This window comes from Trifolium pratense, linkage group LG2, assembly GCF_020283565.1.
Source record: "Trifolium pratense cultivar HEN17-A07 linkage group LG2, ARS_RC_1.1, whole genome shotgun sequence".
Lineage (NCBI taxonomy): Eukaryota > Viridiplantae > Streptophyta > Magnoliopsida > Fabales > Fabaceae > Trifolium > Trifolium pratense.
The window spans coordinates 5302484-5315474 of record NC_060060.1 but is presented as its reverse complement, the minus strand read 5'-3'; the positions used below and the strand labels follow the sequence as shown (position 1 = coordinate 5315474).

General features: G+C 38.1%; 1 protein-coding gene across 1 annotated transcript; it reads right to left on the bottom strand.

Moving 5' to 3' along the window:
• Positions 1–9313: 9313 nt before the first annotated feature.
• Positions 9314–12039, bottom strand: LOC123906519. Its single transcript, XM_045956445.1, has 3 exons — positions 11572–12039; positions 11416–11490; positions 9314–10142 (listed from the first exon to the last, which is right to left on the bottom strand). The coding sequence occupies exons 2-3, from the start codon at positions 11438–11440 to the stop codon at positions 9688–9690; spliced, it is 480 nt and encodes a 159-aa protein (XP_045812401.1). The 5' UTR covers positions 11441–11490; positions 11572–12039; the 3' UTR covers positions 9314–9687.
• Positions 12040–12991: the final 952 nt, after the last annotated feature.

Sequence of the window (12991 nt, the reverse complement as noted above, 5' to 3'; positions counted from 1 at the left end):
TGCTGCACACCTACCTACATACTTCAAAAACAAAACAAACCAAAACATTAGAAAACGTTGGGTTGCCTCCCAACCAGCGCTTGTTTAACGTCCCGATGCTTGACGTTCCATGCCCCTAAGGGTTATGGAGAAAAAGTGCCACTATGTGGCAAGTAGTGTGCATTCCAAGGTAGCTTAAGAGCATCTTTAACAATGTGATCATAAACCTGGATTTTAAAGCATTGTGGGTCTCCATCATCACACTTCATCTTATCAAAGACATTGAATGTAACCTGCTGATCATCGGTCCTTAGCATGAGCTCACCCATCTCTACATCGATTAGGGCACGGCTAGTGGCTAAGAAGGGTCTACCAAGGAGCAAAGGTTCCCACTCCCTAGTTTCTTCTATGTCCAAGACCACAAAATCTGCGGGGAAAACAAACCCAGCAACCTTAACCAACACATCATGGAGAATAACTTCCGGATGCACAATCGATCTATCCGCCAAAGAGAGACTCATCTTTGTCGGCTTTGCTACCGCTCCCGGTATTTTCTTCATCATTGATAACGGCATCAGATTAATGCTAGCACCCAAATCACACAAAGCCTTTTCAATAGTGAGAGTTCCAATGGAACAAGGGATTGTAAAGCTCCCCGGATCTTTCTTTTTCTTAGGTAGCTTCCTTTGGATGAGGGCGCTGCACTCTTCCGTCATACTTACCATTTCATCATCTAACGGTTTTCTTTTCTTTGTAAGCAGCTCCTTCAAAAACTTTGCATAACTTGGCATTTGTTCCAATGCCTCAACTAATGGTATAGCCATCTCAAGCTTGTTCAACACCTTCATGAACTTCTTGAACTCCTTTTCTCGCTCAAGATTCTTAACTTTCTTTCTCCTAGGATAAGGCATCCTAGCATATGGCGATTCATCAACTCCTTTACCTTTCTCAACTTTCTTGCTCTCCTTTTCTTTTATCTCCCTCTGTTTTTCAACTTCTTCTTCCTCATCCTCACTAATCTCCACTTCCTTAGACATATTTTCATTTTCCACTTCTCCCTCATGTCTCTTATTTTCAACTACAACTTCTTGCTTATTTTCAACCTCTCCTTCAATGACCTTCTTTTTCAAAGGCTTCTCCACAGCTGGCCTTTCCGGTATCTCTCTACTCCTCAAAGTGATTCCATTGCAAGTTTCATTTTTCGGATTATCATGAGTGTTTCCACCGAAACCTCCTTGATTTTGTAGCATTGAAAATTGTCTTGACAGCTGACCCATTTGCACCTCCAGATTCTTTATAGAAGCTTCATGATTCTTGTTAGAGGTTGCTTGACTCGATTTCATCGCTTCAAAGTTGCTTTGGGTCATGAGCATGAACTGATTTAGAGTCTCTTCCATCCTTGATGGAGGCCTTTGCTGCTGTTGCGGTGCACCTTGACCTTGCATATTGTTCCCCCACCCGGACCCGTTGTTATTGTTGTTGTACGGCTTCCGGAAATTGGCTAAGTAGCGAGCTTCCTCTGAACCCTCCGGGAAACATCCGCCATTTGGGTGGTCCTGCAAACAAAAATCACAACGCACATTGTCAATTTTACCTATTGGAGAAGTTTGAACTTGTGGATTAGACAGCAGCTTCATCATTGCTTCCATTTGGCTAGTCATTAGCTTTTGCTGTGCTAATAGGGCTGTTTGAGTATCCAATTCCAACACTCCGCCTCTCTTTTTGGCTCCTCTATCATTAGTAGCTCTATACTCGTTTTGAGCCATACTTTCCACCAACTCTCTTGCTTCAGCCTCGTCCCGATTTTTCAGTGAACCACCGGCTGATGCGTCAAGTATCATGCGCGTTTGCGCCCTCAAACCTTGGGTGAACATTTGCATCTGATTGTGGCCATCGAAACCGTGATTCGGACACCTTTTAAGACAAACTTTGAACCTCTCCCAAGCATCATACAGCGTCTCTCCATCCATTTGTTCGAAGTTACTAATCTCACCCCTTCTTTCTAGAAACTTGTGAATGGGGAAGTAACGATCTAAGAACTTCCGCTCCAGCTGTCTCCAAGTCTCAATCGTTCCGGCGGGTATCGTATCCAACCAATCTTTAGCACGGCCGGTGAGAGAATGCTTGAATAACCTCAGTCTTTTGTCCGATTCACTCACCCCCGGTGGATCGGTATAGTCGCAAGCTTCATAGAAGTGAGACAAGTGTAGGTTCGGGCATTGAGCTTCCGATCCGGAATAAGGATTCTCTTTTAGGGCGGAGAGGACCGTGTTCTTGATGTCAAATGAGACAGGATTTGCTGGTTGAAAGCCTTGATTCGCCAACGCGTCGTTGTCTCTTCTCCCATAATCACCAAGAGTACGTCTTTGTGGTTGAGGAACCGGTGGAACGTGGACCGGTGGATCCTGCTCTTCTTCCATTGTAGCTGAACTCTGTCCTTGACAGTCCGGTGTACCACCTAGCAAAGCTTTTCCTCTTGAAGCTTGAGCTTCCCTTGTTGCCTTCCGAATTGCGCGAGCTGTCTTTTCAATTTCTGGATCGAACTGCAGCTCAATGGGACATGTCCTCCGCATGCACAAGGAAACACACAAGTAGAACGCTCCGGTAGAAAAATATAAAACAGAAAAATAAGGAAAACACAGAAAATATGAACACTATTGCCTTGTCGAATCAATCACAATCCCCGGCAACGGCGCCAAAAACTTGATGGATAATTTTCGCAAGTGAACGAATTACCACGTAGTAATAAAAATATCGATCCACAGGGATTGTGTGATTAAACTAGTCTAATAGTGTTCATAAACATTATGCAAGAAATACACATAAATTGGGGGTATGTTGAGTGATGAATTGTTAGAAAACGTGCTTTGATATAATGGAAAAGCGAGGTAGAATCATCGGAATCACCTAGTCTATAGCTAAACCACATGCAATCTACTATATCATAGGAATCTACTCAAGTGTTCACAACTGGATCAACAAATTAGTGAATCGCAATCTCTTGTCAAAATCCACTCTATTCGTTGTCGATACTCCCCCGATCTCTCGGGCGGAAGCTACCTACAACGAATGATATGAAAGCGCGTCGATCGTTCGCTACACTCTATGTCTCAATCTCTCGACCGGAAACACTCGAGTGCTCAATGCAATTCAGTTCAGAAATTAAATCAATACTCTCGCACGTGACTTAACTCGAAATCATTACAACACTAATGAAGGATTATAAAGCATTAAGAATAGATTTGCATTGAGTAAACACATGAACAGAGTACATTCTTACATATAGCAGATCACAATTGATTCATCTACATCCTAGACTATCCTGAATCCTACCTCCAAAAGAAGCTTAGCTCCTCATGTTGCTTCGTTCGCGTCCTCGCTTCAACTTCATGGCTTGAGAATCCATGCTATTGAGGTGCTCGGAGCTATCCTATGGAGTCCTTGATCTGGATCTTGATGCTTCCAAAATCAGAGAATAGATGGATATTGCAGAATTTTCCAACCTCTTAACAGAAAAATGCAGAATCCTTATATAATGATCGCAACCACGCCGCGCGTCAGATCTATCACGCCGCGCGTGGTTGCAATTTCTTCAACGACGCCGCGCGTGTAACGGTATCACGCGGCGCGTGATCCAATCTGAGGTCTCTGATCTTCAGCTCTGCCATCTTCACGCCGCGCGTGATAGCTCCACGCCCCCGGCGTAGTTGTTCCTCTTCTCTTCATGTCGCGCGTGGTCAAGTATCACGCCGCGCGTGATCAAAGTGAAAACTTGGCTCCCTGTGATCTCCATTCACGCGGCGCGTGATGGGCTACGCCCCCAGCGTAGTGAAAATCAGCAATATCCTGCAATTTTTCCTGTTTCTTGCAAAACAAGTAATCAAGCTTATGATTAGATTTCTCTTATATTTATTGCTTAAAACCTACTAAAATGCATTTAATGTTGCTAAAATAGGCATGGATTAGAGAGTGTGACGATCCGTCATCACTCAGTTTCAATTAACATATGGAAAAGTTCATAAGTATCTAGTCATTAGAAATCTTTACAAGACAAAAATTTAGGAAAAATCTTTATGCTCCAAAATATCATTTTAAAGGGGAAACGGAAACAAAGATCTTACCTGATGTTCCACTGTTAAAGGCCTATATCTTGTCATTAGAAAATGGCATCTTGGTGTTGGAATCAAAGAGGCAAGAAGACCAATTCATTATTCATGTATCCTTGATAACGAAGAGTGGTTGTGCTGGCAGACATCACGGTAGAAACTAGGGAATTTGTTTGATTGAGCAAATGTTGGATTTGATAAATAAAGTCGTTCAACAGCAATTCTATCTAGTGCAGTATTATTGAGAACCACAACACAATCAGCATTAAGAGTTTCATAAGTGAATTGTAAGGTTACAAGACCACATCATTTGTTTCCATTTGGTTAGGAAATACGCTATGTTTGAACCAATTTTTTACTGTACCGGTCATTCAGAAGAATGAAACCTGATCCTGTTCCTCAAGCAATTGAATGACATAGAACAAAACCCTCAAGACTGTCACTACCATCTGCTTTTCTGTCAATCATGTCCATTATGTCTTCTTCAACATTCTTTCCCTGAGGATATTACTCCTAACAATCAAACAAGTTAAGCAATTACTTCATGTTCCAACAAAGTAAGTAGTCACATATCCATCACACATAAAGAACTTCCCATACATTTTAACATTATTGATGTAGAAAATAATAAGTGAATATTGTTGTGTGTTATTCCTCAGCTCAAGGCTGGTTTAAATAGGAAGAGTACAAACATAAAAGGAAATAATAGATAAGCTTAGAATCTCCTAGAAATAACAAACTAGGAAACTAAATATTTTCCAACACCCCCCCTCAAGTTGGTGCATAGATATCTATCATGCCCAACTTGCCGATCAAATACTCAAAGGTGGGTCTTGCTAAGCTTTTGGTCAAGATATCTGCAATTTGCTGACTCGAAGTTACAAAAGGTAGACATATGATTCCGGCATCTAACTTCTCTTTTATGAAATGTCGATCGATCTCAATATGCTTGGTTCTGTCATGTTGAACTGGGTTATGAGCTATGCTAATAGCGGCTTTACTGTCAGAGTATAATTTCAATGGAAGCTCAATTTTCATCTTAAGCTCTTCTAGGACTCTGTGGATCCATAATCCTTCACAAATACCTTGAGTCATAGCTCTAAACTCAGCTTCTGCACTACTTCTTGCTACAACTCCTTGTTTCTTGCTCCTCCATGTCACAAGATTACCCCAAACATAGGTACAATATCCGGAGGTTGATCTTCTATCAGTGACTGAACCTGCCCAATCAGCATCGGTAAAGATAGACATATTTCTTTCATTAGTCTTCTTAAAAAATAATCCATTTCCAGGATTTGCTTTCAAATATCGCAGTATCCTATAGACTGCCTCAAGATGTTCCTCAAAAGGAGAATGCATAAACTGACTTACTACACTAACCGAGAAAACAATGTCAGGTCTAGTGTGTGACAAATAAATCAGTTTCCCAACCAATCTCTGGTACCTTCCAGTATCAACAGGAACACTACCTTCTTCCCAAAGTTTTGCATTAGGATCCATGGGAGTATCTGCTGGTCGACATCCACTCATTCCTGTTTCTTTCAATAAATCTAGAATGTATTTTTGCTAGGAAACTACAATACCATCTTTTGATCGAGCAACCTCCATACCAAGAAAATATCTCATGGATCCCAAGTCCTTGATTTCAAAGTCTAATGCTAATTTCTCTTTTACTCTTGCCATTTCAACTATATCATCTCCAGTAAGGACGATATCATCAACATAAACAATTAGGACAGCAATTTTTCCATCTTGGGAGAACTTTGTGAACAAGGTGTGGTCAGCTTGTCCTTGAATGTACCCTTGTTTCTTCATGGAATAAGTGAACTTTTCAAACCAAACTCTAGGAGACTGCTTTAATCCATACAAAGACTTATTTAGTTTGCATACAATTGATCCAAACTTGTCTTCAAAGCCAGGAGGAATGTCCATATATACTTCTTCTTCTAAATCACCATTGAGAAAAGCATTCTTAACATCCAACTGATGTAGGGGCCAATCTAAGTTAGCAGCAAGAGACAAGAGAATTCTGACAGTATTCAATTTTGCAACAGGAGCAAAAGTCTCTGAGTAGTCTATACCATAAGTTTGAGTAAAACCCTTAGCCACCAATCGAGCCTTGTACCTTTCGATTGACCCATCTGAATTATACTTCACAGTAAACACCCATTTGCATCCAACCGTCTTCTTGTCATCTGGTAGTGTCATAACACTCCAGGTTTTGTTCTTTTCAAGAGCTTTCATCTCCTCAAGTACAGCTTCCCTCCACTTTGGAACTTCTAGAGCAACCTGTACATTTTTTGGAATCTCTACACTAGACAATTTTGTGGTAAAGGCAGAAAAAGACGAAGACAAATTTGAATATGATATAAAATTGGACAATGGGTATTTAGTGCAAGATCTAATAGGTTTTCTAACAGCCACAGGATCATCGATATCGGGATACAAAATACGACTCTCAGAAACAGAGATAGACTTACCTTTTCTTTTTTTAGGAAGTTGATCATCCCCCGGTTCAGATTCATGACAGTGTTGAGATGTGGACTCATTACTTTCTTTGTGATTTTTTCTCACAAAAACCTTTCCTTTCCAAGTCTTGTTTCCTGCTTCAAACCTATTATCTTTATATGACTCATTATTTTGTGGCATTTCAATTAGATCATCATTATTATTGTTTTCAAGATTCTCATTGTTTTCTTCATGAGAAAATGTAGGCTCGGATTCACCAAGCTCACTACTCATAACAGGAGTAGGATTAGATAAAGAATCATGACCATTTTTCGTTGGTGCAGAAGTATAAGTCTTAGAACTTTGTGATACCGGCAAAGATAAATTATTAAAAAAACTCATGTCCTCAGTTTGAAACGAGTTAAAAAAACTCATGTCCTCAGTTTGAGACGAATCTTCATTTAAATTTCCCCCCTGAAGATGCGTGTCAAAAAAAGGTTTGTTTTCAAAGAATATAACATCCATGGTGATAAACATTTTCTGATTTTTTGGATCAAAACATTTATATCCCTTCTGGGTTGGAGAATACCCAACAAAAACACATTTTATAGCATGTGGTTCAAGTTTGCTAATATTCTTATGTTCATGAACAAATGCAGTGCAACCAAAGATTTTTAAGGTCAAATCGTTTGAAACACGATCATTAGGAAAACATTCTTTGAAAATATGAATTGGAGTTTTAAAATTAAGAACTTTGGAGGGCACTCTGTTAATTAAGTATGCAGCAGTTAAAACTGCTTCACCCCACAAATAATTTGGTACTTTACTTGCGAAAAGTAAAGCTCTAGCCACCTCCAACAAGTGCCTATTTTTTCTTTCTGCAACTCCATTTTGTTGGGGAGTGTTAGGACATGAACTTTGATGCACAATTCCATTTTCACGAAAAAAATCACTCAACATTGTGTTAAAATATTCTTTGCCGTTATCACTTCTAAATACTTGAATATTTGTTTGAAATTGATTTTGCACCATTTTAACAAAATCTTTTACGGCCTGACAAACGTCAGATTTCCCCTTTAACAAGTACACCCAACAAACTCTTGAGTGATCATCTATAAATGTGATAAACCATTTTTTATGAGAAAATGTACTCATTCGGTTAGGGCCCCAAACATCACTGTGAATAACAGAAAAAGGTTTTGATGGTTTGTAGGGCTGTAATGAAAAATGAGAACGATGATGTTTTGTAAATTCACATGCTTCACATTTAAACAAAGATAAATCCTTATTACGAAATAACTCAGGAAATAAGTGTTTTAAATAAGGAAAACTAGGATGACCTAATTGTGAATGTCATAACATAACATCATCATTATTATTATTCAGAACTAAAAAAGATTCAAAGCATGAACTTATTGGTTTGGAAGGTAGTTGTGATTCAGGTTCAATGTCGAAGTAGTAGAGTCCTCCACTCTCCTTAGCACTACCAATCATCTTCCCCGAGTTCAAATCCTGAAAAACACAATGAGTACGAAAAAAATTAGTTTGACAATTTCTATCTTGGGCTAATTTACTGACAGACATGAGACTACAAGATAAATTTGGGACATGAAGAACATCTTTAAGGGTTAGACTTGGAGACAACACAACCGAACCTTTACCCGCAATGGCTGAAAAGGATCCATCCGCAATTTTTATTTTATGGTTACCTGCACATGGACTATAAGAAGAAAACAGAGTAGAATCACCTGTCATGTGATCACTTGCACCCGAATCTACTATCCAAGCACGACTGGGACTGACACTAAAAAGGGCAGAAGTACCTTTGGGGGCAACAGAGCCAGAAAGAGTGTTAGATTCAAGAATTTTGTACAGTCTGTCTAGTTGTTCCATCGTGAATGAAAGCTGAATTGAAGAAGACTGATGCTCTTGATCAGAATTACTGGCTTGGAATGTATGACCCTCACCTCCACATTTGTTCTTCTGATTTGAAGGTCGCGGAAGACCATGTAATTTCCAACATTGAAAAATAGTATGTCCCAAACGATGACAATATTTGCATTCACGACGGTATTTGAAAGTGGATTATCGTCGATTCGTCGTCGAGAATAAAAAAACTTCATAATTAATAATCTTAGCCAAGTAGTACCGGAAGCAGCAAAGAAAAATTAACACCGGTGAACAGTACTCGTGAACAGTAACCACGTGAAAAGTACGTGTGAACAGTGCCTCCGTGAACAGCACCAGCGTATGAACAGTACCACGGGTGAACAGTGCCGCACACAAAATCAGTTGTCGTGGTCAGATTGTAAACACGACGGCGGCTAGGGTTTTGCGGAAGCGAGACCCCCAAAATCGGGAGCTCTCGATACCATGTAGAAAATAATAAGTGAATACTGTTGTGTGTTATTCCTCAGCTCAAGGCTGTTTAAATAGGAAGAGTACAAACATAAAAGGAAATAATAGATAAGCTTAGAATCTCCTAGAAATAACAAACTAGGAAACTAAATATTTTTCAACAATTGACGATGACTTCTACGTAGGGACTTGTCAGGAATATCATTTGCAGAGTCATCTAAAAACCACAAATCTGGTTTTGTACAAAAACTGCCTATATATTGGAAGATTGGCAATATCTGCGCAGACAATTACAACTGCATGTAATGCAGTATTCCTAGACAACCATCAGCGTGCTAAGGAAAATCTAGTAACCAGGCTTATGTTGTACGATGTCAACATTGACAACTGTGTTGTGTCAACTCACAATCATCAGGACTGTCTTCACAAGCAATCAAGCACACATGCATTTAAACTAGCAAGTTCACAACAAATTATCAATAGATGAAATTGGAAGTAACAAAATTTTTTAAAAAGATCACAGAAATCCTAATTACATGATGTTCTAGTGACAAACATGATGGTATCTACTAGCCCAATTGTTTCCTGCACCACCGGTGCGAATGCAAACTTACCATATTGAATTCATATAACAATTACAAATCATCGAACCCGTGTGAATCAACAGGTCTTACACTAGTTACAGTTGTAATATGCAAATGCAAGCTTTTATCTGTGAAGCAGTGTGCAGTGATGAACTCAACCATGTGAGCATCATAGGCAGGTCCTTCCATTTGAAAGTGTCCTACTCCCTCAATTAGATGTGTTTCAACGCGTCCATGAACCTCTGGCAAGTGACTAAAGAAGAATCAGGAGGTACTCTAGCGACCTCTGAAACAGTGGCCAAATGGTGACCAAAGAAAGCAGCCAAAGACAGTATGTGAGGGCCAGTCACGGTCCACACCGCAAGCTTTTTCAAGTGTTCAATTCTCAAATGTGACTTTGTGTTAGTGATTGGCATCGTTTTTATTTTTCCGGTAGCTTCTTCCCTTAAGGTAACATGATTTTGAAATCCTGATACTGATTTTGGGAGTTTTTTCGTGTTTTTCTTCCCCATGTATCCAGCAATCAATTGAATTGGACTCGATAATGTATATTCCGTCCTTTGGATTGTCCATATTTTCAAATTTGGTGAATATGAAGAAATAGAAGTATTGCTAGTTGGGATGACAATTGCTGTAAGTACCAGCTCTTGAACAGCGCGAGGTTGAGCTGCAACGATGGAGTGACTAACACAGATTAATTATAACAGTAAAAATACACAAAAAGTAATTTAAATTTACAACTATTACCGGATTAATTATGACAGTACTGTTATTGGTCTACAATAGTCATATTATGTATTTGTACAGATGTTATGTTTGTTAGTTACTGTTGAACAGAACATGATTTTTTTAGTTAGCTTAATCCCTATATAATACACAACATACATAAACATTTTCAATTAAACATTTTCAAAGTTTTCATAGATCAAAGCACTCTTTCCCTTTCTGGTTTATCAAATCTTTCACAGTTTTCCTCTATTGCTTCAAATTTCAATACTAACATGGTATCTACAATTTAACCCTAACATCACAATTCAAAAATGATGAACATATTCACAAATCACACGATAGAATCACAGCTCATCACACAGAAAAGAAAAAAAGCATAACAAGTTCAAAATTGATGGATAAACTGACAAGTCACAATTTTCAAAGGACTCGATTTTGATACCTAGAGTGTGATAACTCAATTTTGATACCTAGATTGTGACAACCATGCTTCCATTGCATCTAATGAGATCCTTCTCAAAGACTCCATTGGTTCAAAATGGTCTCCATTGTTACAGTCCCCTCAAGGTCTTTGAGGTTTCCTACTGTAAATATTAGTGACCTATCCTCATTTCTCCTAATAAATTCCTTCGACCTTCTAATCTATCAATCCACCGATATCTCTATCGCCTGTGCCCTGTTCTACCATCATCACAGTCATCTAATTTTCCTAACCCTGCTAATCCTACCTCGTCTACTCTGGGACTTTGTATCCTTGCCTGCTAACTCCGGACAATAATCCTATTTTGAGTAGATCTTGAATCGGCAGTCTTAAAACTAAGCATTTACTCACTCAATGCAATAAAAATACTCGGTACGGACTCACAGCGTTACCAATTGCAGGTTGCAGAATATGAATAGTGGTTTGTTCTAATTCTGCTATACAGCATTGCTATAGCGCAACTATAGCCGCTATTTCACAATATTTTATACTAAATAGTATATCGTGGAACAATATTGATTTATTCAAATTCCAACATGCAAAAACTGCTTATGTCATGTTCATAAGCTATTTTCAGCTTATTTCCATAAGCTCTCCATGATAATAGCTAAAAACAGCTTATGAACATGTCATAAGTTGTTTTCATAATCTGTCCCAAATAATCTAACAAATATTTATTCAATAGGTAAACTCAAATAAGTCAATTGAAATAGACCCTGAGTCATCATACCTCCCATTTTATTTACTTCAGACATGAGACAATCGAGCTATTGCTGACGGGAAATGCTCTGCCATCATCCTCAATCTACAAGAAGTTGATCATAAATCATAGAAACAGAAACGAGTAACAAATAATATATGATGAAACTGAGAGAGGAGGACTCACCCATAGTGGAGAAATGCCCCATCGGAGAGGAGATTGAAGTGGCGGTTGGCGGTGGTTCGAGACTGCCGGTGCTTGGAAGGTGAAAGCTATGTGTGGCGATGGTGGTTGTTGTTGACAGTGACTTGGAAGAAGCAGTTGACAGAGACAAAGAAGGATGATTTATAAAAATAATAATAATAATAATAACATATTTCTTCTATTTTGTTAATTAACACCAAATCTCCACCATTTTTAACATTTATCACAAAACTATGCCATAATAAAACATAGAGTCATCAAGTATTATATTAACTTAAAATCAAACAAATAATGTTTTATGCAGTCTTCTCATTCACACACACACACAATAAAGTTTTATGAATAGTACTTATAAATAAATTAGTTTTACGAGATATACTACATTTTCCTATGTAAATCAAATCTTGATCTTAATCATCTTCATGAGTATCACCTTCATCATCTTCTTCTTCGTCGTCTTCGCCATGAGTTTCTTCGCCACCATCATCATCATCATCATCATCTTCTTCTTCTTCTTCTTCTTCTTCTTCTTCTTCTTCTTCTTCTTCTTCTTCTTCTTCTTCTTCTTCTTCTTCTTCTTCTTCTTCAGCAACTTCTTCTTCACCAGCAACTTCTTCTTCTTCTTCTTCAGCAACTTCTTCTTCTTCATCACTAGCAACTTCTTCTTTTTCTTCTTCTTCAGGAGCTCTGCAAATATTTGCCCGTGTAATTTGAAACCATCCTATCATCTTAGCATGGCGGCAATATCTAAAGGTGTGAAGTTCGTCACATTCAATAGACACCTAAAAACGAAAAAATATTAAATTTGTTAAACATATAAAATGTATGTACCGGTACAATAAAATATATTGACCAATAGTTACTTGACATGCAGGAATAGTATTTGACATGGTGTAACAATTAAGTTTGACCAATACTTTAACACCACAAAATATTTTATTTTATACTTTTCACCCCTCAATTTCCTATTTGATTTTGTTGATTAATCTTCAATTAGGTTTTCAATTTTGAGCAAATGTGAATATGGATTATATGTGAGCTTCCTTTTCAAATTAAACCTCAATTTCTATTTATTCATTTTCAATTAGGTTCTTTCAGATCAAATTAAAACCTAATTTTGTATTTTCTGGAAAAATTAACAGTCACTATTTTCTTAAATTGATGTGTTCAATTTTAGTTATTATTAGGAGACTATATATATGCAATATTGATGTGTGGAGATTTTCTAAAGATTCATGCGATATACGTACAGGGCAGGGGGAGGGGTGTTTATATCACACCAATGATGATTATTTACCTTCAAAACTTTCTAATTATACTGATTATTTGGAGATATAGATAGTATTTTTTTTATTTATATTGTGAAGTATTGTGTGAAGTGTGTTGTTTCCGTTGAAGGTGC